The sequence below is a fragment of the Drosophila willistoni genome (genome assembly GCF_018902025.1).
Source record: "Drosophila willistoni isolate 14030-0811.24 chromosome 2L unlocalized genomic scaffold, UCI_dwil_1.1 Seg168, whole genome shotgun sequence".
NCBI lineage: Eukaryota > Metazoa > Arthropoda > Insecta > Diptera > Drosophilidae > Drosophila > Drosophila willistoni.
In genome coordinates, this window is record NW_025814047.1 from 9,844,151 (window position 1) to 9,869,533 (window position 25,383).

General features: G+C 37.3%; 6 protein-coding genes and 1 long non-coding RNA gene across 12 annotated transcripts in view; 5 read left to right on the forward strand and 2 right to left on the reverse strand.

Annotated features, from left to right (window-relative positions):
• The first annotated feature begins 297 nt into the window (after positions 1-297).
• LOC6652433 (39S ribosomal protein L43, mitochondrial) lies at positions 298-1,434 on the forward strand. Of its 2 annotated transcripts, XM_023181020.2 has the most exons (4): positions 298-461; positions 674-811; positions 865-971; positions 1,026-1,434. In XM_023181020.2, exons 2-4 carry the CDS (start codon positions 675-677, stop codon positions 1,346-1,348), a joined length of 567 nt encoding a protein of 188 aa, XP_023036788.1. In that variant the 5' UTR covers positions 298-461; position 674; the 3' UTR covers positions 1,349-1,434. The 2 variants fall into 2 exon arrangements, with proteins under 2 accessions (XP_023036788.1, XP_002074616.1); XM_002074580.4 differs by lacking the exon at positions 298-461 and having other exon boundaries at positions 619-811.
• Positions 1,435-2,124: 690 nt separating this feature from the next.
• Positions 2,125-4,664, reverse strand: LOC6652432 (tumor necrosis factor alpha-induced protein 8-like protein). Of its 2 annotated transcripts, XM_002074579.4 has the most exons (4): positions 4,466-4,664; positions 3,206-3,279; positions 2,771-3,063; positions 2,125-2,627 (listed from the first exon to the last, which is right to left on the reverse strand). In XM_002074579.4, exons 2-4 carry the CDS (start codon positions 3,267-3,269, stop codon positions 2,352-2,354), a joined length of 633 nt encoding a protein of 210 aa, XP_002074615.1. In that variant the 5' UTR covers positions 3,270-3,279; positions 4,466-4,664; the 3' UTR covers positions 2,125-2,351. The 2 variants fall into 2 exon arrangements, with proteins under 2 accessions (XP_002074615.1, XP_023036787.1); XM_023181019.2 differs by lacking the exon at positions 3,206-3,279 and having other exon boundaries at positions 4,466-4,661.
• LOC124459958 lies at positions 3,659-4,657 on the forward strand. The gene is made up of 2 exons (XR_006953915.1): positions 3,659-3,703; positions 3,947-4,657. It is a non-coding gene; the product is annotated as an uncharacterized LOC124459958 (long non-coding RNA).
• A 315-nt stretch (positions 4,665-4,979) lies between the features above and the next one.
• LOC6652431 (protein lethal(2)denticleless) lies at positions 4,980-8,365 on the forward strand. The gene is made up of 2 exons (XM_002074578.4): positions 4,980-5,170; positions 5,479-8,365. The coding sequence occupies exons 1-2, from the start codon at positions 5,128-5,130 to the stop codon at positions 7,713-7,715; spliced, it is 2,280 nt and encodes a 759-aa protein (XP_002074614.1). The 5' UTR covers positions 4,980-5,127; the 3' UTR covers positions 7,716-8,365.
• LOC6652196 (lethal(2)neighbour of tid protein 2) lies at positions 8,361-12,850 on the reverse strand. Its single transcript, XM_002074576.4, has 2 exons — positions 12,492-12,850; positions 8,361-9,647 (listed from the first exon to the last, which is right to left on the reverse strand). Exons 1-2 carry the CDS (start codon positions 12,778-12,780, stop codon positions 8,407-8,409), a joined length of 1,530 nt encoding a protein of 509 aa, XP_002074612.1. The 5' UTR covers positions 12,781-12,850; the 3' UTR covers positions 8,361-8,406.
• On the forward strand, positions 10,223-12,184 carry LOC6652430 (protein tumorous imaginal discs, mitochondrial). 4 transcript variants are annotated; one of them, XM_002074577.4, is made up of 2 exons: positions 10,223-11,666; positions 11,824-12,184. In XM_002074577.4, exons 1-2 carry the CDS (start codon positions 10,304-10,306, stop codon positions 11,976-11,978), a joined length of 1,518 nt encoding a protein of 505 aa, XP_002074613.1. In that variant the 5' UTR covers positions 10,223-10,303; the 3' UTR covers positions 11,979-12,184. The 4 variants fall into 4 exon arrangements, with proteins under 4 accessions (XP_002074613.1, XP_023036996.1, XP_023036995.1 ...); XM_023181228.2 differs by having other exon boundaries at positions 11,829-12,184; XM_023181227.2 differs by having other exon boundaries at positions 10,224-11,679.
• Positions 12,851-25,167: 12,317 nt separating the features above from the next.
• LOC6652194 (sestrin homolog) overlaps positions 25,168-25,383 on the forward strand; it is a 32,166-nt gene continuing 31,950 nt past the window's right edge. Inside the window, exon 1 of the mRNA XM_023180995.2 lies at positions 25,168-25,372. The gene's annotated coding sequence lies outside the window, so the exon portion shown is untranslated. The remainder of the gene's footprint in view (positions 25,373-25,383) is intronic.

Genomic DNA, 25,383 nt, shown 5'->3' on the forward strand with positions numbered 1-25,383 from the left:
TTTATGCTTCAGGTAAACGTATATTTAAAACTAATATTGAAATGTATATATTTATAGATACGGTTTGCGTCGGTCAAACAAATGCTGCCAAAATTATGAAGTGTCGAAAAAGTATCTAGATATGATTGGGACTATGGGATCGTACGACAGGGAAATTGATTGTGATGATTTAGGTAAAATACTAAACATTTTGTAGAAATAAAACATTTATAACAAGAAAAAACATCAGTTTTTTTTTGGATTTTTTTTTTAAATTCAGCTTTTTTTTAGTTTTCTCCCGTCAAACACAGCTGTTTTTGGTCGAAAGTTGACAACACTGACTGGCAGCCGTTCAAACATATTTGAAGTAGAATTAAATTATTAAAAATTATTAAAAATAAAACGTTATCGTTATCGGGTGAAAGCTTGTTAAAGTCTCCGAGCAGATTTAAAAAATCCTTTATTTCAATAAATAATAAACTGTAAGTAATGGTCCTCCCAGGTGCCAGGTGCAAGCAAATAAAAATAACACCGAAATTGTGTAATAATTGATGGTTGCGTTTCTACCAAGATGGCAACGCCACCATACAGCTACACTTCCTTACACTTGTATATATGTACATATATATGTATGTAAATATGTGCTATGAGTATATTATGTGTGTTTACAGCTGGTCCAATCCTTAAATTACAGAATGTCCAACAGCCATTTATTCTTAAAGTCAGGATTTCCTCGCGCTCCTTTGCAAAATGGACTGGGTCGCTATGTTTGCCAGTTGCAGAGGATTACGCTGAAGTTCTGCAAAAACAATGGGTCTAGTCGCGGCATGCGGTAAGAATGTTTTATTTTTTTCGATCACAAATCATATTTAAATTTCGATTCAGGGATTTTATAGAGAATCATCTAGTTGATTTTGCCAAAGAGAATCCCGGAATTGTAGTCTATGTTAAGCCGCGACGTCATCGCACTCCTGTCCTAGTGGGAGAATACTGTAAGTAGGAAAAGTTTTCTTTTCAAGTCCTTGCTGAATCTATACACGTTACAGTAAATGGAGAACGCGAGTGGCTTAGCTGTCGTAATAGTACTCAAGACGAAATTTCAAAATGGATTGACTTATTAAAAACTCAGAATGGCAGCTCCAGTTCCCTGCGCCTTCGCAAAATGTGGCATACCGATGTGCCCTCCATTCAAGGTCCTTGGACGCCGTTCATGCTGCGGTCACCAGATGCCCTTAGTCAAAAATATCCCAGCAGTGAAGCTTCCAAGCCACTTGATGCTCCAACAACAGCTACCGAAAAGTTAATTGAATTGTTCAAACAACAAAAGCTTGAAGATGAAGCGGATATTAGTAAAAAACACGCTAAGTAGCGATCATTGCAACAATTCTTTCTTTATTTATCGTGTCAACATAATTTGGTGTGTTTATAAACAAAATACATTTCAATAAGCTCAAAGACTGTCATGTTTTTTAAAACAATTTTAATATCCAAAATGTATTAATGTCAATCAGATCGAACGATTTATATCGATACTTAAAATGATATAGAAATTTCGATATGTTTTGTGTCTTAAATATTGAATATAAGATACCAATACGTAAAATATCATAAATAAGGCTTAACACAAAAGGTTATTTGGTTGTTAGGAATCCAAATAGAGGAAATAGCATAACAATCAAGAAAAATGTTTGTCATTTAAATTTCAGTGCCGAATGTGTTGGAAAAAGTATTTTTGTGGAGATCAGCAGAGTGGAATGCTTTTAAGTACATAAAAATAGTGGGAATTGTATATCTAGATTTGTAATTTAGATTTGATAATTGGACATAGCGAGTTCAAGAGTATCAAAAGACGAGTACAAATACACAAATGCGCACCAAGCATGCATGGCAAAACGACATAAGTGATTTTTTCACCTACCATTTTGAGGAAATAGTTTCAATATCATCGATTAGACCATTTGGACAGGTTTACACATTTATAAAAACGATTTCTACAACATATTTACACCGACAATTAGACAAATCAAACAATATTTTTCAGGAAATTGCTTTAACGAAATGCAGTTTTTCCCACTTAAATTCTAGACTTTGAGTACACAAATGTTGTTAACAATTCTAGTTTCAAAATAAATCAAGTTGGACGTATTTCTCATGTAGTTTTAAGTTGATATTGTTGTCAACGGTATCACCATTTTAAAAATTGAAAAATTTAGATTTAAAAAATGTGTTTTAGGCGTGTCCTATGATTAGTACTTTGTATTTTGGTGTTGGTGGGTGCAGCTCGCACTTTTTTTCTCTATCGCTATATTTGAAATAGCCCCATATATATTTGGTTTCATTATCTATAGCCTTTGTATGCTTTCGACATTGGTTCAAATATCGCCAGTCTCCATTGCTGAATTAATGTCTGCCACAATTTTCCCCATTACCTCGCGATAGGGAGAGTCGCGCTTAAACGCGGTTTCCAGAAGAGTTGCATCGCCAAAGAAATCAAATACTTCATCGATGCGGCCCAATGATTTCTCTGTTAAATGGGGCTGTACAATCGACTTTAGGGCCTTGTGCGATTCTGCTATACTTTCTTGCAAATAGTTCAAATCAAAAGTGAAGTCCACTTCGTAAAATGATATAATCGATAGCTGAGTTTTCTAGAAAAATATCAATTAAAATTCTTTATCAAGATTGTAAGATATTTATGTTTATATTAAAAAGGTTCACCTCTGACAGTGTATAAACCGAATATTGTTTTATTGGTTGAAAAGTTTGATCAATGGAAATCAATTTGAATTACCTGAAATTTGCGTTTGAAATATTCAGCCTTCTGAATCTCTTCGTCACTAAACTGATTATTTCGATGTAGGACACCAATTTTTATGACAATTTTAATGATATTCTTAATCAATTTCTCTGATCGGGCCTTATTCCCCGTATGCATCTTGCAAAGCCTGTAAAGATTATCCAGTAATGACGCTGTCGTGCCGTCAATAAACGTCTTTGCTATGTTTTTTGTGGCCATTCGTGAGAGTATTTTCTTTTGAGCGCGTAACCCAATATCTTGCGACTTGAACACATTATCCGTCATGACTATGAGAGAGATACGGGCAAGAAAGGCGTACATTTTAATAATATTTGAATTTCAAATGATGTATAAAAAACAATTAAGACAATAGCCATGTAAATGTATGTGTATGCATACATATATGCATAATGATATCGCAAGTTTTACCTTCCAAATTCCAATAGTCGACACTCCAGAGCAACAAGCTCTGGCGTAAACTTGCCACCGACATGATAAGGCGACTGTTTTCCAAGTTGCAAGCATGTTAGAAAATTATTGGGAGAAAAATTTGTTGATAAGAAATTTCCAATTGAGCACGATGTTAATCACACACGCAATATCTTTATCTACACAAAGAAACCTGTTCTTTATTGGTCGCTTTTTAGTGCTCGCAACTTTGTGGATGAGTGAAAGGCACACATCCAGCAATAATTCTGAAGAAATGACTGCGGTACTCGTTGAATTTAATGGAATGCGTTTTTTATACAAAAGTCTCGAGCTCTAACGGATTTTTGAACACGTATGTACATATGTATGTGTGTAAATATAGTATGTACGTATCTATGCCGTAAATGGCTGTAACGGCATAAGGCAACAACGTTTCCTAATCTTCTAGAAAAGGAAAAGCATTTCGCATAGAAACACGACAGAGCTTCATATTAATTGGTATGCAAATGTCATCTAGCATCAAGTGCAAGTACAAACATTATTTTCCTCTTAAAAGATTTTATATTCCAAATATATGCATATGTACATACGTACATACATATAACATAAAAACTTAACAACGAAAACTAATAACACCTTAAAATTTATAATTCGAAAATAGTATACAACTTAGCCATCCCTGGTCTTTAATTAATTAAAGTGGAATTCTAACTGTTTTTTGCTCTCTTATTTCTACCTCAGTATCCCCGACACGGACAGCTCCAAAAGTGTTTAAGGTCACGCGAATTGCAATGACATGGTCTTGCTTCCAAAAAAAAATCGAGCCTAAACGGGGCGTCGGCCTCGCACAGACCACCCCCTCGCAATCAAGGACAAATGGGCTTTTGGACACAATGACACAAAGCAAAGGCGGAAGTGCGCTACAATCCGTACACTGGCCATGTTAGTGGCCGAAGCAAAATACTTTAGGTTTAGAACCAAACCCAAAGACTTTTACACATACATATACATACATATGTAGAGCTTACAACAGTCTTTATCGTCAGTTGCGTTGTCGTTTCTTCCATTTCTCTGCATTTGCGTGTTTGATATGGTCGCTGTTGCTGTCGTTGTTGCCTCACACATTCACCAATTGAGAGTTGAGGTTTGAGGGATTTAATACCTTTATTGATTGAAACAGGCTCACTTATGTACATATTTAGCTAGATATCTTCGCAGTTATAGCAGAGTCAACTTTGGCGCTTAAGAATTCACTCTCACCTGTTTCACTAATATCCTTGGCGGAGTATCCTTGGCAATGAATAATGTGCAGCTTTGATGAATCAGTCGGAAATTAGCGCATTTATGCCGAATTTTGATATATTTTACTTAATTATTGAGTTAGTTTAAACTTATTTTATGCAATTCAAACTTAAAGTAAGCAGGGGCAGCAACAAAACAAAAACAGCGAAACGATAGGCAGAACTATCGTGTCGCTTAATCAATTAGAGATGTCCTTAAATTAACAGTGACTTTCCACAAAAATATATACCAAATATATCTAAAAATTATATTTTCACTTTATTATACAGAAACAAATATAAAATCAAATCTTACTAAAGATTTTTATTACAATGGAAATGACATCATAAATTGAATATAAAGTAACAATATACACTCACAATCCAATCACATATTTTTGTGACTACTCTGTGAGTAGTCACAGCTTTAATATTCTATAATCGCTGTTCTGCAAACCCTGTTATCGATACCACGTTGGGGTGTATCGGACAATCGATCGCATCTTTATAGTGCAGCAGCTGCGTCGTTAAGAAAATGTACTAGCTTCTATTGAGTTTGTTATTTATATTTAAAAGAACATTGCCAAAAAATTACCAAAATCCTGTCAATAACACTGCTTTCCGCACGTCGCTTGCTACAAAATGAATATATATAGCAAATTGTTAAAGCGAGAGCGCGGAGTTGGTAAGTATTTCAAATGGCGGGAGAATTTCTCATTTTGGCGGTTGAATATTTTCCGTACCGTACCGTAAACTGAATTTAAGAAAGGCAATTAACAAAATGTATTTATGTGGTACAAAATGAGATAATATTAGTATATAATTGAAGACAAAACATGGCTTGTTTTAAATTGAAATTCGAAGCCTCAAAGAAAATTTGCTGATAACGCAGAAAAAAACCTAGAAACTAGAGTAGTAAAAAAAAACTACTCATATGGTGGGAACTGCACTAATTGTTGTTTTTTCTTTGTCTATTGCTATATCTCAATGAAGTGGACGATCGGACCTACGACTTCGCTTTGAGTCGGCTAAGCGTAGCTAAGGAGGACAGCTGGCGAGGCATCGCTCCATTTAACTATGGCCCCGACTTTAATCCAGAGCCACCAATTTTCTCGGCGAAGTTTGCCAACTGCAATGGCTATCGTCATATTTTGGCCATTGCCAATGAGGATGGCAAGATAGCTCTCCAAGATACTACCCAAAGAAATAAAGACCATGAGGAGCAGTCGTTGAGCGGTCCGCAGTGTCATTTCAACGCTGTATTTGATCTGGAATGGGCCCCAGGCCAGATGCGATTTGTTTCCGCCTCGGGTGATCACACAGCTCGACTATGGGAGGTGACGGGGTCTAGTATTCGTGGACTAAACTCATATGTGGGCCACACGAGGTCCGTTAAGACAGCTGCCTTCAAAAGAACGGATCCTGCTGTATTTGCCACAGGTGGACGTGATGGCGCTATTTTAATTTGGGACATACGAGCTAATCTTAATATGGATCTTACCTCTAGAGTTGACAACTGCATCTACAGTGGTCACACAGGGGGCCCGGGCACCCCCATGTCCCAGAGAAAACAGCGCACTCGCACTCCCAAAATGGCTTCGGCGAATACGTCAAGCAGCATCACAGGCCTGGCCTTTCAGGACAATGACACTTTAATATCGTGCGGGGCCGGCGATGGAGTGATTAAAGTATGGGATCTACGTCGGAACTATACTGCATACAAAAAAGAACCCCTGCCCCGCCACAGCCTTCCATATGCCGGCCAATCCACTTTTAAGGGATTTACCAATCTGATTGTGGATGCGGCCGGAGCGCGACTCTATGCAAATTGTATGGACAACACCATATACTGCTACAATCTAATGTCGTACTCCCCACAACCGCTGGCCTGTTATAAAGGTCTGCTCAATTCGACGTTCTACATCAAATCCTGCCTTAGCCCAGATGGCAAGTATCTGCTGAGTGGCAGCAGTGATGAACGGGCCTATATATGGAATCTGGATCATGCGGAGGAGCCTTTGGTAGCTCTCTCGGGTCATACGGTTGAGGTAACTTGTGTTGCTTGGGGATCCACTCACGATCGGCCCATAGTGACCTGTAGTGATGATGCCCGCCACAAGATTTGGCGCATTGGACCTAGTCTGGAAGAGTTTAGCGAAGCCGAGAAAGCAGAGCAATATCGTGGTCAGTCGAACTATGTTAGGGAATTCAATAGGAAAATTTCGTCATCGAACACGGCCAATCACAAGTACAATCTGAGAGATTTGGAGTCCACTCCTCGCTCTTTGAAACGATTAATGGATCAAAATGAACGGACTCCTGGATCGATGGAGAAGTTATCAATGAAGCGATCCTTCTCAGATATGCTGGGAGTAACAGATGTCGAGCACCAGGCGCAGAAACGTCCAAAACCCTTGGAGTCACGCGGGCGTCGATTATTTGGCCCCGCTTCCTCTTCCTCCTCTTCATCAAGCACAGTTGTGAATCAAGAGTTTAGGCAGATTCATTTGGCCACTATAGGAGAAGAGACAACTACATTTAGCAAGGAAAACACAGGAGCTCTAGAAGAGGATGTCACACCATTGCCTAAGCTTCTGAATCCTAATACCACGCTCTCGCCTCTCAGTGAGAATATGAATCATGTTTACACCTCGCCACCTACCACTTCAACTGCGGCAGCACCGTCATCCTCCGAGTCGTCAGCCGCTCCACTCTCCTCTGTGATATACTCGCCCACATCCAACCTGCCCAACTTTGTGGTCGATGGAGACGCCCCTCATCTAGCCATTATGTCACCTAAGCGTAAGGCTAAAGAGAAAGTGGACTGGTTGACTAAAATCCGTAAACAGAAACTTATGACAAGCAGCCGCGGTGGCAGTTCCATTACCTTCAGCGACAAAATAAACGATGAGCAGCAGTCTACGGATATGTTGGCATCGCCGCGACTGCAAAGTTTGCGCCAATCCGAATGCAGTCCCAGATTACAAACAACGCCCAGGAGGCGTATATCGCATAATGACGGTGGTGGAGCTGCTGCACCTCGCACCCCCACCTCCAGTCGCAGGAACAGCGAGACAACCCTGTTACGTTTCTTTAGTGTGCAACGAAGCACCAGTGTGGTGACAGAGGATGCACCACCTATATCACCGCCTCAAGCACCACTGCCCACCTCAGCCAACTCCCCTCTCACATTAAGACCGTCCAATGCGGCCACAATAGGCAGCGATTGAAGAATTTTAACTGGATCAGACACAAATTGGGCCCGAACAATCCTTGTATGGCCAAGAGAAGTATTGATGTTAAATGATCACTAGCCAGGCTTAGAGTAGAAAGAACCAACAGTAGGATGAAATTGACAGGAATAATTTTGGTTTCGGATGAAATCCCCTTTTGCTATGTAAATAATATTTTTGTGTTTCGGTTCGTATCGAAACCCAAACTCCTTAGTTCAATCGAAATTTGCTGCTGAAATAGAGAAAGTGGTCCGATTACGACACTTTAAGCCTTATAAAAAGTGCCGAATTTAGTCCTGTTTTAAGGAAATACACTAAGCTATTTCGAATTTTATATTCTCCAAAGTTTACCTTATTTTTTTTTTTGTAACAGTTGGTAAAATCTGTTTAAATATACGGGCCTATTCCGTTTCAAAACTTATGCATTTCAATTAAATGCATTTGATTAGTTTGCATTACTACATTAGAAATTGAAGTTTTGGCGGTTGGCCCAAATCACACATCTATGATTTTTCAAGTACCCCAAACTATTGTTAGTATAAAATTTGTAGTTTTTAATTTGACATAATTGTAAGTAATTTTGATTATAGATAGAGAATTGGTAACCAATTCCCTCACCCATCAAATAAAAGACTAAACACATGTAATTTGCATTTATATTGTTATAATCTTTGGCCCACAATTCCGATCATTGCACTTTTTTTAGAGTCGATCCGTTCGACTGTTGTTGCTTGACGACTGAGTTCAATCTCAGGGTTTGGTAGATCTGGCGAGATACTCCGGCCAACAAGAGCAAATGGCATAAGTGCAAAGCCGCACTGGACACATTGGTGCTGGGATAGGTGTTCCAACAATATTCAATAATGCCCAAAATGAGATAGCGCACACCCAACGAATATGGAGTAGACCAGACTAGATAGGGAAGAGTGTGGAAATACCAAACGTAGAACTGGTAGTGCAGGGAACGGGCACACATGATCCCAATAAAATTGCATAGGAAAAATGGCAGGAGAGCCAACTGAGTGCACTGATCGAAGTGAATGTCATAGGGCTGCGGAGTGGAGTCCTTTAGAGTCGGCGCATTACCACCGCCAGCTGATTTTTGCAATGTTTTTTCAAAGGCCTTTAAAAACGATTTCTGTTGGTGGCTTAGTTTCTCCTCTTCTTGCACCTCCTTTTCAATTTTTTTTGGTTTCTTTTGCTCACGATTCTTTTGAGCTATTTGAGGCTCTACGTGCTTTTGCACGAGACGCAGTCGCACGTAGCTCTGAAAGTACGTCCATGCGGGTTTAGCAAAGATCAGCAAGAGTATCAAATGCGCTCCTAACAATGTCATGTGAAATGTTCGCCACTCAAATATATCTTTGGGTAAAAATCTATAATTCACAGTCCACTTATGCTCAAAGATGCGTCCCAAATCAAAGCTGCCATGCAAATACTCCAACGGATACGTCATCAGAAAAGGAGCCCCCAAGATCAGTTGAACTCCTCCGCAAATGGCCAGTTGCATAAGAGTCCTGATCACTCCAAGATTGGCCAAATAAAACAGCAGAAGAGCGGGGGCAAATAATAATATGTTCATCTTAACTCCTACAGCTACACTGAAGATCAAACTGCCCCAAGACCAACGACGGTCCACGAACAGATTAAGTGCTGCATAGAGCAGGAGGATGGCAATTGGATCATTGAACAGGCGTAGCACATAGATTGAGTGGATGCGATAGGAAGTAAACGCGCTTAGAACTAGGACATAGGGCGGCACTTTCCGACTTTTGGCGTACAAACGGAGCACAAGGCACATTTGTAGCAAATATATTCCGGCAAATATATATTGAGCTAGACGGACATTGTTTCCATGAGACGTGATGTAGTAGAGGACCGTGTAAATATAGACGAAGGCTGCGGGATACACCAAAGGACCAGTGTCTCCTGCAAAAAAAGAGTAGTTAAAGTTTAGGCAACAACTGATAAAAAAAAACGCAGTTTTTCATTATATCGCAATTAATTATGTAGCTAAATTTATTGCATAAACTTATAGATTATTTAAGATCTGTTAATAATTTTTTAATTTAAATAAATAAAGATGTCAAATTTACAAAAAACTTGGCAAAATGTTTGAAAATGAAAACTTTTTCTCGATCCTATCTCATTTTGATTCTCTGTGTTAACCAGTCGTATAAGGTTTTTTTTTTATTCAAATTAAACCCCTGTCTTCTTATATGCTTGTCTTATACAGTCTTATATGATTTGCCTTATACGTCTTGCTTTGTCTTATACTTGTCTAAGTGCTGGAAAGAATTGTATCTAAATTGTTCGACTCCCAGTGGCGCATCTGGTAGAAAATTCTAAAACATAGCTTCGTTATCGATAGTAACGTAAACAAAATTATATTGCTTTGATGGACAAAAATATCGATAGACGGTCCATTAATTGTTTTGCAGCACTACCGATAAAAATCGTTTTTGGTTTTTTGGCTAAGCGATTATTATTATGCAAAACTATCGAAAATCCATCGATACTATCATGCCATCGATAGTCTAAAGTTACGGCATGTGTTTCTTCTGTCTAATTTAAGTTTATGGAAAATGATATCGTGTAAAAATTTATTTGTATTTCGGAAGCTGTCAACAGTAAGGAGTTGCCGACACTATCAGGTCCATTTGCGAGCGGCGTTGTCATGCAGTTCCAGCGGAACGTCGTCGACGAGAGCTGCCTCAACATGGAGAATTGTGGACCTCTTGGATAAGACGAGGAGCACAGCAGCAAGAACAGCCGCAGGCTCAGTCCGCACGATACACACATCTAGCACCTTACTGGCCAAAGATTATTACTCCGCATTGGGAGTGGCCAAGAACGCCAGTGCCAAGGATATCAAGAAGGCATACTATCAGTTGGCGAAAAAATATCACCCAGACACTAATAAAGACGATCCAGACTCAAGTCGCAAGTTTCAGGAGGTCTCTGAGGCCTACGAGGTGCTTAGTGATGACCAGAAGAGAAGGGAATACGATACCTACGGGCAAACGACCGAGAATATGAATCGTCAAGGAGGTGCAGGATTTGGAGGTGCAGGTGGGGGCCCATTTGGAGCCGACGGTTTTTCACAGAGCTGGAATTTTCGCTCTAGCATTGATCCAGAAGAACTTTTCCGCAAGATATTTGGCGAAGGAAATTTTCGATCGAACAGCTTCGATGATTTCGCTGATTCGAAATTTGGCTTTGGCCAGGCCCAGGAGTTGGTTATGGACCTGACTTTCGCCCAAGCCGCTAGAGGAGTTAACAAAGACGTAAATGTTAATGTTGTTGATCAATGCCCCAAGTGCGCGGGATCCAAGTGTGAGCCGGGTACCAAACCTGGACGCTGTCAGTACTGCAATGGCACCGGATTTGAAACTATATCGACAGGTCCATTTGTGATGCGTTCCACCTGCCGCTACTGCCAGGGCACACGCCAGTACATTAAATATCCCTGCCTTGAATGCGAGGGTAAGGGAAAGACAGTGCAGCGACGCAAGGTTACAGTTCCCGTTCCGGCTGGTATAGAAAATGGACAGACAGTGCGCATGCAGGTGGGCAGCAAGGAATTGTTTGTCACTTTTCGTGTCGAACGCAGCGACTATTTCCGGCGGGAAGGAGCCGATGTGCATACGAATGTGGCTATCTCACTATCCCAAGCGGTGTTGGGAGGCACTGTTCGCGTGCAGGGAGTCTATGAGGATCACTGGATCAATATTGAGGCTGGAACTTCGTCACATCACAAGATCACCATGAGGGGCAAGGGACTGAAGCGAGTAAATGCCCATGGCCACGGTGATCACTATGTCCACGTCAAAATCGATGTCCCTCAGAAGCTAAGCAACGAGCAGCGAGCCCTTGTCGAGGCCTACGCCGAATTGGAGTTGGACACTCCCGGCCAGATAAATGGCATAGCCAACCGTAAAGACGGCAGTAAGAAAGCAACGTAATTACTTCCTTTTTGCTTTAGCTCATGTCCTCATTAAAATTGTGTTTCGTTCATTCTTTTTCTCTACTTGAAATACAAGATTTATCACATTTCAAGAAAATCTCATATCGTTCTTCTTCTAATCCCACATACTCGTTGCAGCGCAGGCGCGAGTGGCAAGAGTGATGCCGCCAAAACAGGATCAGGAAATGAAGAAACCACAGAACAGGCAAAAGGTCAAACCGAACAAAACGCCACCCCACACGGCGAGGGAGAAGACAGCAGAGCCCAGCAAAATGAAAGCGGAGGCTTCTTAAAAAAACTTAAATCAATGTTTAATTAAAAAAATTAATCAATTAAACTTTCACTTGATCCAAGTGTGTTTGTTAAAGTTTAAGCAGATGATGCCCCCTATGTTAAGCGTTATTTTTTAAGTCTATGGGGGTTAAAGATTTGTATTCCAAAACAAGGGAGACTTGTGCGAAGAAAATAAACCAAATTGACACTCCAAGTCACTAAATTAGTTAATTACGTTTTTAACCTTAAGACGCTTAAACGTGTATCAAAATTAAAACAAAAAGGGGATTGAAAATGAAGCTGAAATTATAAAAAATGTTACGTCTCAAGAAAAATTAGAATATTTTTTTTTTTTTTTAAGTTAAAATTTAAACCCTGATGATGACTAGGTACCACCCTTTACAGCCGGTTCGTAATTTTTAATAAATATTCTAATTCCTAAAACAATCTATGTATAGACGAATATGTACGGTCTTGTCTGGTCTGGTGTCCAAAAATAAACCAAAATCACATTGTGTGGTACGTGTACTTACCACGCAGCAGAGCATAATTGGTGGTTCCATTGATAAATCCTTCGCACTCCTGCATATAGGCTATCCAATCAATTTCCGTGTAGGGCACGCGATTTATCACCACCAAATTGATAACAGCCTCCGCCAACACAATTAAAATACTAACAATGGGCAAGGCAGCCGGTTCAAATACTAGGTACTTAATAAAGTTCCAATTTAGGTATTTATCTAGTTGAGTCTGCAACAAGTTGTTGGATTTCTTACGCCTAGTTGAAGCCCGATTAGCCATGTTGGCTTTCGTTGGGGCCATGTTAGGTATAACAATACAGAGTGTGGAAATAAAATAAACTGAATTATAAATCAAATAATAAACCACACGGCAGAACACATACGCACACACACATTCAAAGATTGGACATCAGCTGAAAAGCGGTTTGGCGATGGGAGCTTTTTTATGATGGTTTATCGATAACAATACTTATTTCAAAACAAAAACCGCAAACAAAAACGGAGCATTATTATTAAAGAAAATTATATGTAAAACTCAGGATTTCTATTAGCTTCTAAATTTAAATTTTTTGGTAAGCTTGAATTTTCTAGTTCTACAACTTCTTCAAAGAGTACACATGTGTATCTATGATATTGAAGATTTGAGAAAAAAAAGTGCTAAGCAAATGACGAAAACGTCTGTACAAAAACCACTAAAATATAAGATGATTTACGGTTTATTATATAAATACAATAATTAACAAATTACAAATCTTTTTTAAGTGATTTTCGAGCCGACAATATCAGAGTTGAAATTCCTTCGGCCTACATACACTCCGGCGCAGCGAGTTAGGGCTCCCCTGAGACTCGGTTTAATCTTAATATCTTCTGATCAATGAACGACTTTGACGACTTGGTTATACCATGCATCAAAATAAACAACTGTTAAATAATAAATTTATGCATACAATACCATGAAATTGAATAGGGTCCGATTTTCTTTTCGTATTGCGTTGATCCAGACGGACGGACGGACATGGCTATTTGCACTCTGAAGAATATAGATACCTTATATAGTCGGAAACGCTTCCATTTATGCGTTGCACACTTCTGACCAAAATTATAACATCCTTTTTGCAAGGGTATAAAAATAAACACAAGTAACATGCACATATAGGGTAATATGCTAATTTGATGTCTCCAAAATTATCAAACCTTTAATTTATGCCGGCTCGATGTGAAGGAAGTCCTTCAATCATACATAGACGATTTACATGCATGAACCAAACGATGGTACATCTCTATAAATACCACCATGTCAAGTCATACCACACTTGCCCTCAGAAGCTTAACCTACCCTGCACTAACATTCAACAATGAAACAATTCCGACTGCCAGCAATGCCTCATATTTGCGCGTTTCGAAATGTACCAGAAAACTCCAAATGCTGGACCGAATGCTCAGAGGGTCTATTGTCGCTCGCAAGTACAGTAAAAATTTACACAGCGATCGTGGTACCTAAATGTACGTTCACATATGCCCTTCCTATTTGGGGCTCTGCAGCTACACCTACTGTCAAAAAAGTCCAAAACATGCAGAACAATACGCTTCTTCTCATTACCGAAGCAGAGTAGTACTTGCGAAATTCAGTTCTCCACGACGACCTGGGCCTACCCATAGCTGAACTAATAGGCCGACACAGCACGAGCTATAGAGACCTTTAAAACAAAAAAACCTTGTTGCAAAAGCTGTCTGAAGCTGAGACATAGAAGCTGATAAAAAATTTAATATACATACATACATCTATCCGAATTCCTGTATATTCCCGACTCGATCTATCCGTCAGCCCGTTTGAACAACTATATTTCGGAGACTATAAAAGTGAATTTGGAATGCAGACTAGTGTAGTATTAAAGCAACCCAGTTTATTTAAAAATTTATCCAAGTCCGGCAATTTAAAAAAAAACAAACAGATTTTCCTAAAATCTTTAACAGCTAGAATCAGAGTACTCCGTGGGCATTAATAACTACAAGACATAACTTTACCATTTCAGTCCGATTTCCATAAAATTACACTGTGATAGTCGAAAAAAAAGACATGGCAAAATTCGATGGTTTCACCCTATTTCGTGTCCTGCGAATCGAACTGCATCATTAGTTCTTTAAGTTATCACGATGGTTTCATACAACATTTTTTCCGGAAGTTTTTCATCAAAGTTGCCATTTTTTCGAAATGGATGTTTTTTTCATTTGCTTCTAACTTCTAAAATATTCTTTTTCTTTTTACAAACTTTCTTCAGCAACGTTTCTTAGAATTAAAAGAGCTACAAATGTTGGGAGGACATATAGCCTCTAAGTCCGTCCGTTCCCGAGCTTTGGGACAAAATGTAAAAAAAATCGAATCTTGACACAATTTTTTTTATGTTTTCTCGCATTTTGCTAATATTGAAAATTTTCCATTCGAATCTGGATAGTAATATGAGAATTTACTATGCTCAATGGCAGCAGAAGAAACAACAGACCTATCTAATTTACGGTTTATAATATAACCATTTAATCAAATTGAATTTTTCTTAGATATGTTATTATTATTATTATTATTATTATTATTATTAAAGTATAGGATATAGTTATAAACTATCAACCTAACTATATTTTACAAGCACTGGCAACTAAGGCCTTCGGCTTAGACGAAAACTACATCCATACACTAGCCTGGGATTCGAACCCGGATCCTCGTTGTTCAGTTGACTAATCTTAGATATGTTAACAAAATTAAACTAACTGTATTTGTTTAGTTTTTGAAAAATGATTATACAGTCGGTATATGAATGCATATTATTTATTTCGCAACAATATTTGTCAAGGGCGTAGCCTGGTTTGAGCACGGGCGGAGGAGGGAGGGGTGCATTTAAATTAATGACTTAAAGGTGAAAATGATACAACTTTTTATAGGTTTTCAAATCAAAATTTATTGAAAAAGTTAAGTTAAGGAGTAAAAAAAGTTAAGTTAAGTTAAGTTTGTAAAAAAAGGAATATTTTAGAAGTTAGAAGCAAATGAAAAAAACATCCATTTCGAAAAAATGGCAACTTTGATGAAAAACTTCCGGATAAAATTTTGCATGAAACCATCGTGATAACTTAAAAAACTAATGATGCAGTTCGATTCGCAGGACCCGAAATAGGGTGAAACCATCGAACTTTGCAATGTCTTTTTTTTTTTGTGAAACAAACTATCACAGTGAATATTTTCGAGAAAATACTTTAGTATAGTCTCCAAGAGCTAGGCTAATGCTGATCAAGAATATACATATGTAAGTATAAACTATAATGGATCTGAAAAGGTTCCTTCTGCTTGGTAGGACGCTCCCATATAAGCATACATACATAGCACCATACAAACATCGTAAGAGTGAGCGGGATGGCATGCTACAAAATTATATATTAGTACATTGTTAAAACTAAGGAAGTTTTTTTACAAAAAGAAAAGAAGAATAGAAACAATTGTTTTTTAATTAATGGGTTTAACTTAAATTGTTTAGTATTGAGAATGACTATATCACTTTCTTTTACAGTGGAAGGAAGCATCTCCGACCATATAAAGTATATATATTCTTGATCAGCATTACGAGACGAGTTAAAATAGCCATGTCCGTCGTTTGGATCTACGCAAACTCCTCCTGGACCGTTGGAGCTACAGAGTTGAAATTTTGCATGTAGGCTTGTACATACATATATACTGCACAGTTTGTATATCTCGATGATCGGACGGAAGGGTCCACTTTATCATATAGCTCCCATACAAACGACAAAGTCACAAACAGTGACTTTTCTAAATAATAAAAAATAAAATTTAATATTGGTGAGTTTATTACAACTATAAACGACTGCTTACATGCAAACATTTTAGCTCTGCAGCTTTAACGTTTTAAGAGGAGATCGCGTAGAGCCAGAAGGACGGACTCCTATATCTCGGAGAGTACAAGAGCTAGAGCCACCAAATTTGGTATGTAGACTCGTGTAGAATGCACAGTTATCGAGTTTGTTTCGAATTTCTGCCTCCCAAATTAGATAATATCGAAGACTATACATATATAAAATTTGGAGTATTTTAGGTTCTCATAAAAACGGATATCGTCGATGCGGCTGTTGATGTTGATCAAGAATATAAATACTTTATGGGGTCGGAAAAGCTTCTTTCGCCCTGGTACATATATTTTGGCGACTTTAATGCACCATTTCACCCTATGGGTAATTTAATAATTTTAGCTATTGATTTTATTTTCAGAATTTATTTAAATATTCACACTCGCTGCAAATGAAAACTTTCTGTTCCTTCCTTTATCAATATAATCGGTTATATATCACTGAGAACAATTTTGTAAACTTAACGGGGCTCTTCATCACGATTCCCTGTACCCAAAAGTTCTTATTGCCGACATTTCTAATATGGTTTTTATTTCGGCAACTTCATAGTTTATATTCAAAGGATTTATTTAAGAATATTTTTGAACCAATTCATAAAATTAAAATAAAGATATCCATAAGAGTCTGGTTGGTTGGAATCACTTGGGAAAAGTGTTGAATCAATTGTTTGCCATTGTCATAAAGTATTGCCTAACGAGCATAGGAATCGAAACTTTTGTACATATTTTATTCAAACTATTCTATTATATTGTTAAATAGCATATATCCCCACCTTTCCAACAAATAATGTACCTCTTCACCTTACTGCCTTTTGGCAATTTACAACTTTGGCAGTGATGTGAAAATGAAACCAAATCAACTTATGGCCAATTTGTGCGGCAGATTAACAGCCCACAGCTGGCAGCCAGTGCAGCAAAAATGAATGCAAAGAGTGAAGGGAAAATGAAAATGATCGGGATCTCGGTTTCCCTACCACCGACCTGGCCAGGGGGACGCATTGTTAGTAATGGGGTTGGCGTGGTTAACGCATCGCTGACAAATATGTATTGGCCAACGGCAAACTAAAGTAGATATGTATATGTATATGTGTATGTATGTCTGTAGGTAGTTTGCTTGGGGTCACTGAATGTGACTTTAGCTGTAGCTCTGGCAGTGCGAATGGGCGCAACATGTGCATGTAAATGTTGGCCATTTAAAAGGTTACAACTTCATGCTAACGTATGACCATCATCCTCGCCCACTTGCTTCAACATCCTTCCGAGCCTTTTCGCCCTTTGGGTGCAGCGCAATTAATTGGCAACCACCGGATGTGAATGTTTTTCCTGATTTCCCTTTGCCATGTCTTGTTTTTTATTTTTTTTTTTGATTTGTGCCCTGTGAGTTTTATATACATACATATGTACATATACTATTTTCAAAAAGTTGACAAATGCCGTACGTACTCGAACATTCCATATCCTTCGCTTATTGCTCTTTATCGTATCAGTTTGTGCGTACAGGTGAAATGCTAAAATAGCTGCAATTATTCAGAATATGAGGGCTGCTTATTGTTCGAGTTGATTAAGAAGGAAGAGTATTGAGAGGGCTCCAGATTACACAGATACCAGCCAGCATAATGTTGTGTCCGGAATGCAATATGCAATTTTACATTAAACTGGTTGCCGCTGCTTCAGCATTCCATTCGAAATACTCAATTTTAAATCACCGTTTTTGTAATTCTTTTATTATACCCTTACAGAGGGTGGTATATGCTTGTTTGGATGTCAGATGGCTCAGTGTATCGTTCTTCCTCAGATTAAGAGCTATGGAGATGAAAATTGGTTTAGTAGAATAAGCTCAATGTAACAAAGAGCTGCCGTAGAAACCACCAGTGATCAGTTTCATTTGTTTTTAGAACCGAACTTGGCACAGTGTGTTTCATGAAAAGGGGAAGGGGAGCAACAAAGGATGTTAGAGTGATTGAGAAAGATAAGCGGTTAAGCATATGCATAACGCTATGAATATATGTATACCTTAGAACATTTGAGACACAAAAATAGAGTTTACAACGTAAAGCCTAAAATACTACGGACATAAAAAGTCAAGAGTAACAGTAGCGTTGAGTCGGTTTTAGGTGCCGGAGCAAAAGACAAAATGGCCGAATTATTGAGTCGTAAAGTGTTCATTGTTGATCTCAGGTAACTTTTGATAAACTTCAATTTTCAAAAGCTATGTATGTATGTTCACAGCTTGCATTGCTCATAGCAACATTGAAAAAATTCCAAGTAGAATTTTTTAATAACATTATTGCAATAATGAAGCGAGTTTAGTAGGTGGGCTCCTAGTTACCTATAGAGGTGTTCAGGCGTTTCTGGAATATCCGTTACATTTCCTGCAGCAGGTGCAGTCAAGTAGGTTTAGTTTGTTCGCGTGAGTTGCTGTTGCAGTGTCCGGTGAGTATGCCCGTGAGCATCCTGCTATCCGCCGTTTAAGCCCTAGCATTTACGCTGCCATTCTTTCGTCTCGCGTGCCGTACTTAATCTTGGCTATACTGCAATTCGTAAGGATTTTTACCGCTCGTTCGACCTATGTATATGCTACAGTAGTCAGGTGGCTTGAATAAGAGTTGAATATGTGGGTCTGGGCAGTACACCGCTGCCCCCACTCCTGCAACCATTTTGTATCCGTCAGTGTACATGCTGTCTATAATCAATCCAAAGTATTGGTGTTAAAGACATACCATCTATTTTGTGTTCCGTACTAGGTACCTTGATGAAGACCAAATGCTGCCTTGGCATTACAGTTCGGCTTCACGGCCCATGAGGAGGGATGTAAAAGATTTCAAAATGGTCGACTATTGGAAATCGAAAATGGTGTGTTTGCAAGTGTTTTTGTTACTCTTCCATTACTCAGAAGCGTCAAATGCAAAAAAATTTGGCATTATCAATAACAGCTATATTAAACGATTAACATCTATTATCAAGTTATTAAAAAAATTCGCTGTTTTAGAAAGATTGATATAGTCTTCCGATATTGAAAAAAGAAAAAATATAAAGGATATAGTCCGATTCCGATTTCTTTGAATTCGAGATACACAACCCGTGCAGTATATAGAAGCTCATGTGTAAAAGTTCAGCTAAGATCCAGGTCGCTCCAGACGAACATGACTATATGAACTCGTCCTTCTATGAGTTGCACACTTTTGACCAAAATTAATATACCCTTGTTGGAAGGGTATAACGAATGTGTGGACCGATTATTATAAAAATTTTGAATATATGTACATATGTATGTATGTGTGTATGTGTATCTTATGTGGTCGGAGATAGATAATATACAGCTTTCAGCAGCCCAAAAAGATGCACCGCAATTACTTTCCGAAGTAGAATTAATCAAGTTTAGAATCGAGGGGATTGGATGAAATATATACATACATACATACGTAATGCATATGGACATTGATGCAGTTTTAGGTATTGATTTTAATGTTGGCGTCTCAACTTTGTGGGTCATTCGAGTGTAAGTTGGTTATCACATTGTATGTATGTATATACATATATACATACTTCAACATGTACACTTACTATAACACTAAATCGGTCATTTCTTATCAGAAGCGTAGCCATTGCTCTAACACCACCCTACATAAATAGAAACAGAATGTACATACATACATATGTACATACATGTATGTATACATACATACATACATAGTTCGCCAAAGGAAAATTCTTATTCGAACCGTTTGAATGCAAAAACTGTTTAGTAATTAATAATAATCGTCGACTTCCATTTGTACATAGATACATACATACATATATACATATGTATATACGCATGTAATTATATTTAAGAACATTCTTATGTACATACGAACATACATAATTGTATGTATGCATGTACTCACGCATTTGAATTGTAAATATCTACATACATCAATACATAATGAACATGTATGTACATATGAATGTTTATGCCACGAAAGTACTGATAAGAATGAAACCCAATCTAAAAAGCCGCAGAATCACGTAGTCTCACGCTAATTGCAAATCTTGAGCTGCAAAACCTTTGTACCGCAAATGATTTGATTCTTTTGGCGGCCCAATTGATTACAAATGAATAAATGTGAACACATACATATGTATGTACATACATATGTACATATTTTAGTCAAACTAATATGAAAGCCATATTGTAGATCAGTTGTCTATCCAATCTGATAGTTCGAGATATACATACATATATACATATACTTACATACATACATACATATGTATGTTTGCTGAGCTTTGACGGTGCTACGACGACATTGTGTGTACTATACTTACATATCTAAATCTATATGAATGTATGTATGTACATACATATGTATGAATATGGTTGTATGGATGGGGACTTCTTTACGCCCCATGCTTCAGTTGTTGTGACAGAAGAAGAGTCAACAATTGTTCATGCCATTGTTGTGCCCTGGCACTTTGCATTGACGCCTGAAGCTAAAAAGGGGAATGGGAGGTGCCAGCGATAGAGGAGAGGGGCTGGCAATAAATATGAGGATGGGGATGGGGGATGTTGGCGACGCGCGACCAAACAAACTGTTGATAATTGAGCAGACAAACGGCGCGAAGCTAGCCAAAGTAAGAGCACATTCAAGTCAAACAGACACACACAGGCATACAGATACAGATACACATACACACATACACAAACCCATATGTAGGCCTCAGTTTTAGACTTTTCGCTTTTCGCTGCTGGCTCTATCTCGTAGGCGTCAGAGAAGGGGGCGGCAGTAGGGCAGAGTGGGCCATTTAAGAGTTCAATCATATGTAGCTAAACCGTCGTTGTCAATTTTTATACACACTCAGCGGTAATAGGTACAATGGGTATATTCGGATCTTTCAAATCGAGCAACTATTAATTTATTTTTAATTTTTGCCTCGTCTTATTTCGTCGTGTAACTATCGCAATTAAAATAACTCTATAAGTTGGTATTAATATCTATCCATGAAATATTGAAATAGGACAAAAAATAGCTAAATTGTACGTATAAGCGTGCTCTGCAGAATTTAAAGGAGAATTTTATATATGTACATTTACTTAAATGTACATGTTGATTTTACAGATTCCAAATATTTGTTCCACTTGGTGCACCTGAGTTACCCCGATTTCATAATAAATAATGTGAATCTGCTTAATAATTTGACCTCTTTAGAAGGTATATTTACTTTTGAGAAAGAGAATGAAATAACAATAACAGATTAATAACAATCTTTGCTCCCCTCACATATGTATGTACATATATGTATGTATGTATGTACAGGGTATTTTGTCTTTTATATTCTATGCTGTTGTTGTTTCTGCTGTTGTTTCTCAACAGAGTCTGACGACATGTTGTTGCTTTTACATGTGCACTGCCCATATGTTGAAAAAATATTAAAAAGTAAAATAAAAAAACACCAACCAAAGCAAAAACAGAAAAACAACTTCTAGTGTAAGCACGGCCGATTAGGCCTTAGTGATACGCTACTTCGAAAAGCGAAAGACTCTTAATGCCCTTATTATCGTCTTTATAACATACGACAGATAGTTTTTGTCAATTTATATTTGCAACCTGTTGTTTAACTAAGGCAAGTATTATATTTTTTGTTTAAGTGAAGTTCACACCGATAAATTACATCACTGTCTGATGTAATTTTAGTTACTGTCTAATATATTACCAATCTGCTAAAGGACTAATTGAGATATGAAGAAAGTGGCATCGTATTAATTGTCTGAAATGTTGAATGTTTCGTAGAAGATTTAAATACTATTTTCAGTTTTCGAACCTTGATTAACATCTGTCACTGAGTACCTTACTTGATTTCCATATGTCCATAGTATATTACAATAAAAAAGAGTTGTGATTTTGGTTCAAGTAGCCATACGTACGTACAGATTAAATGACTAAATGATGACTAAATGAATTTAACTCGGTTAGATTCTTTAAAAAAAAAATTCGTTTCCTAAAACGCTGATTTAAAAAAAATGTTAGTAAAATTTAAAAAAAAAAAGCCTACCGAATTTCACATTGCGTTTTTTTTTTACTAACCGTATTTGTTTAAATTAGAATATTAAAAAAAAAAAATTGTAAAGAGATTTACCAACTGTAAGTAGGGTGCATGGCGATGTAGGGTAACCAACGGCAACAAACTTTTCGTATTTTTACACATATGTACGTACATCGATGTGTGAGTGTATGTACATACATACATATGTAAGATTGTATATCTCTCTATCTCTCTCGACTGCATGTAATAAGCTTAATGCAAGTGTTGAATGTGTGGGTGTATGCGTTCGATGCCAGTCTGACGCTCTCGTGTGTGTAAATGTGTTTCTGCTTTTGTGTTTATGTGTGTGTCCTCGTACTTCGTTTGCCTGCTATACACTTCTAGACAAAGAATATTAGTTTTGGCCAGAAGTTTAAAACGAAGAACTCAAAAAATCACTTTTGAATTAAATTAAACTGTTTTTTTGTTGCCTCCTTTGTAACCACTACTATAATTATGAACAGGCACTTTTTGGTGTATTTGGCAAAATTCATAAAAAAAATTATAAAAAACAATATAAAACAAACGGAATCTTATCACTATTCTCATCTTTATATCCCATTCTTTGAAAGATATTTAAAAAAAATTTAATTTTTAATGTTTAACGTGTCGAAAAATTAATTTAAATGTTGCAAGGTGATGCGCTACTATATTTTTGAACACTGAATACTATATTTTATATCGACTGAATGCATGACAAAACCAATCGAATTGTTTTGACAAAACAAACAGCTTCTCAATCAAACAGCTTCTCAATCTATTTTCGACATATTTTAACTTGGAAAATTATCTTTCGCAAGCTACTTGCATATAAGAAAGTGTCAAAAGAAATTTATAGGCAAGAAACAGCTACGATATGAGGAAACTAGGCATGAGAAATCTGCTGTTAGTTTTCCATGTTCCGTAAACCGTGATTTGATTGCACAAATGGTTTTATCAATAATGACATTGTGAACTTCTGCCGTAAATTTTTGTTGAGGTTCATCAATTGGTTCATCACGGTTTTTCTCACCCGGTAACCTTTTCTTTTTGTGCGGCGTTTTTTACTAGGAACCTTGTGTATTAAAACCTAGTAAAAATAAAATAAAGTCCTCTGCTAAATAATACTTCTGCGCTTTGGAAAACAATGCCTGAAATTCGAGTGTCTTACAGAGCCTGTGAACGACAGGGGCCCCAGCGCCAATCCATTTATTATGGTACAAAAATGATTCTTAGTGGGAACCTCGTACGAAGGGTCCTAGTGACTAAAAACTGCTACTCTACTACATGAAATTTCATCAAAAGCGGCCCCCTACCTTGAGGGCCCACCGGGCATTTGCCCGGTAATTAAGGGTATTCACGTTTCGGCATTGTCCACGTCGACACGACTCTCTGGTTTTCATCTTTCTCGTTTCTTGTTTCAGTTTGATTTTGTCAGTGGCCGCGTTCGGTTCTATTGGCGAGTTACGGCTGCCTAGCAATAGCACTAGACCTTCGCCGTCTCCTCTTACAGAAAGCCTTACTTACCTATATATTTAGTTTCCCCTCTTAATCCTTATAAATTCTGCATAAAAAGCAACAAAAACGTGTACAAATAATCGAGAAATCGGGAAAAAAATATTTTTAGTTTTTTTGTTTCGTTTGTTTAATTTATTTTGATTTATACTGGTAATTTAAACAAACAATAAGTTAATACTACAATAAAATACGAATTTTAATTTCCAAAATTAAAAAGAGCGCGCGAAATAGCGCCCAAATAATCACAATAAAAAAGCACAAACTCATTGTTATTGCATGGAAAATTACTACAGAAATTTTAGTTGTTGTTCGGTGGGCAAAACAAAAATAACAAAACGAAAACAAAAAAAAAAAAGCAAAAAATCAAGTCAAAAACAAAATACAAAAAAAAAAGTTCACAAATAAGACAAGAGGCAGCAATATAAAAGCATAAATAAATTGGATGAATATAAAATGCGAGCAGAATAAACAAATTAAATGATGCTATGATTTTGTCCTATTGTCGTTGTTGTAGAAAAATTTAAATTTGTACGGTTATTATTGTTAGTTGTGGCCATTGTGTTGTTTTTGCAATGAATATAAAAATAAATAAAATGTGAATTTCGCGCCAACATAATGAACTCCAACATTTTATACACTTTGAATAAAAACCTCAAACATTTACCGCCATACATGTAATAGTTATACCTTCTAGATATTAACCTATCTTCAGTTATTTTAAAACTGTAAATTTTTCTTTAGTGTTAACCTTACCACTTTAATTTCAAAATGACTGATTAAAAAATTCTATATTTTATTACAAAATCAGACGACACGAAATTCTATTATGATTTTGCTACATACATATGGGACTCTCATATAAATTTTGTGCATATACATACATATGTATATGCATCCATATATATGTATGTACATATATACATACATACATATGTAGATATGCATGTTTGTTAAATGGCTTAAATTATTTTAGTTTCTTAGCACATCCCCTTAGTGCAGCCCTGATTAAAGCCATAATGATTATAATAACAACAACAACAATGGATACACGTGCCACTTTTACTTTTTTTCTCTTTTGTGTTTTCCAAAACCCAATTTTGTTTTTTTTTTTTTCAAATCCAAAAAAAGAATGCGTATTTATATGTGTGTACATGCATTTGTACATATTTACATACATACATAATATACATATATTCTATATTTTCTTTATCCACAGTTTTCTCTTCTGTTCTCGCTCTCTCTCTCACTCTCTGTGTGCTTACACTATCCAACTGCAATTTAGTTTTTATAACGCGAAAGTTGAGTGTCATCGCCACTATACTGACACCTCCATCCAGCCCTCTCAATCGCCGTTGCATCGTTGTATGTGTGCTTGTTATCAAAAGTCCCGAAAAACCAGTGTGTCCGCTTTATCAGCGAAGAAAGAAGGTAAAATCCAA

Excerpts from the sequence above, each read along its gene's own strand:
- LOC6652433 (XM_023181020.2), top strand. The coding sequence starts at position 675 with ATGTCCAACAGCCATTTATTCTTAAAGTCAGGATTTCCTCGCGCTCCT. Across the intron at positions 812-864 it reads GGGTCTAGTCGCGGCATGCG|GGATTTTATAGAGAATCATC; the intron begins GTAAGAATGTTT and ends ATTTCGATTCAG. Across the intron at positions 972-1,025 it reads TGTCCTAGTGGGAGAATACT|TAAATGGAGAACGCGAGTGG; the intron begins GTAAGTAGGAAA and ends TACACGTTACAG.
- LOC6652432 (XM_002074579.4), bottom strand. The coding sequence starts at position 3,269 with ATGTCGGTGGCAAGTTTACGCCAGAGCTTGTTGCTCTGGAGTGTCGAC. Across the intron at positions 3,064-3,205 it reads CGACTATTGGAATTTGGAAG|TCATGACGGATAATGTGTTC; the intron begins GTAAAACTTGCG and ends TCTCTCTCATAG. Across the intron at positions 2,628-2,770 it reads ATTTCAAACGCAAATTTCAG|AAAACTCAGCTATCGATTAT; the intron begins GTAATTCAAATT and ends ATATTTTTCTAG.
- LOC6652431 (XM_002074578.4), top strand. The coding sequence starts at position 5,128 with ATGAATATATATAGCAAATTGTTAAAGCGAGAGCGCGGAGTTG. Across the intron at positions 5,171-5,478 it reads AAAGCGAGAGCGCGGAGTTG|TGGACGATCGGACCTACGAC; the intron begins GTAAGTATTTCA and ends ATCTCAATGAAG.
- LOC6652430 (XM_023181227.2), top strand. The coding sequence starts at position 10,304 with ATGATATCGTGTAAAAATTTATTTGTATTTCGGAAGCTGTCAACAGTA. Across the intron at positions 11,680-11,823 it reads GACGGCAGTAAGAAAGCAAC|CGCAGGCGCGAGTGGCAAGA; the intron begins GTAATTACTTCC and ends TACTCGTTGCAG.
- LOC6652196 (XM_002074576.4), bottom strand. The coding sequence starts at position 12,780 with ATGGCCCCAACGAAAGCCAACATGGCTAATCGGGCTTCAACTAGGCGT. Across the intron at positions 9,648-12,491 it reads CAATTATGCTCTGCTGCGTG|GAGACACTGGTCCTTTGGTG; the intron begins GTAAGTACACGT and ends CTTTTTTTGCAG.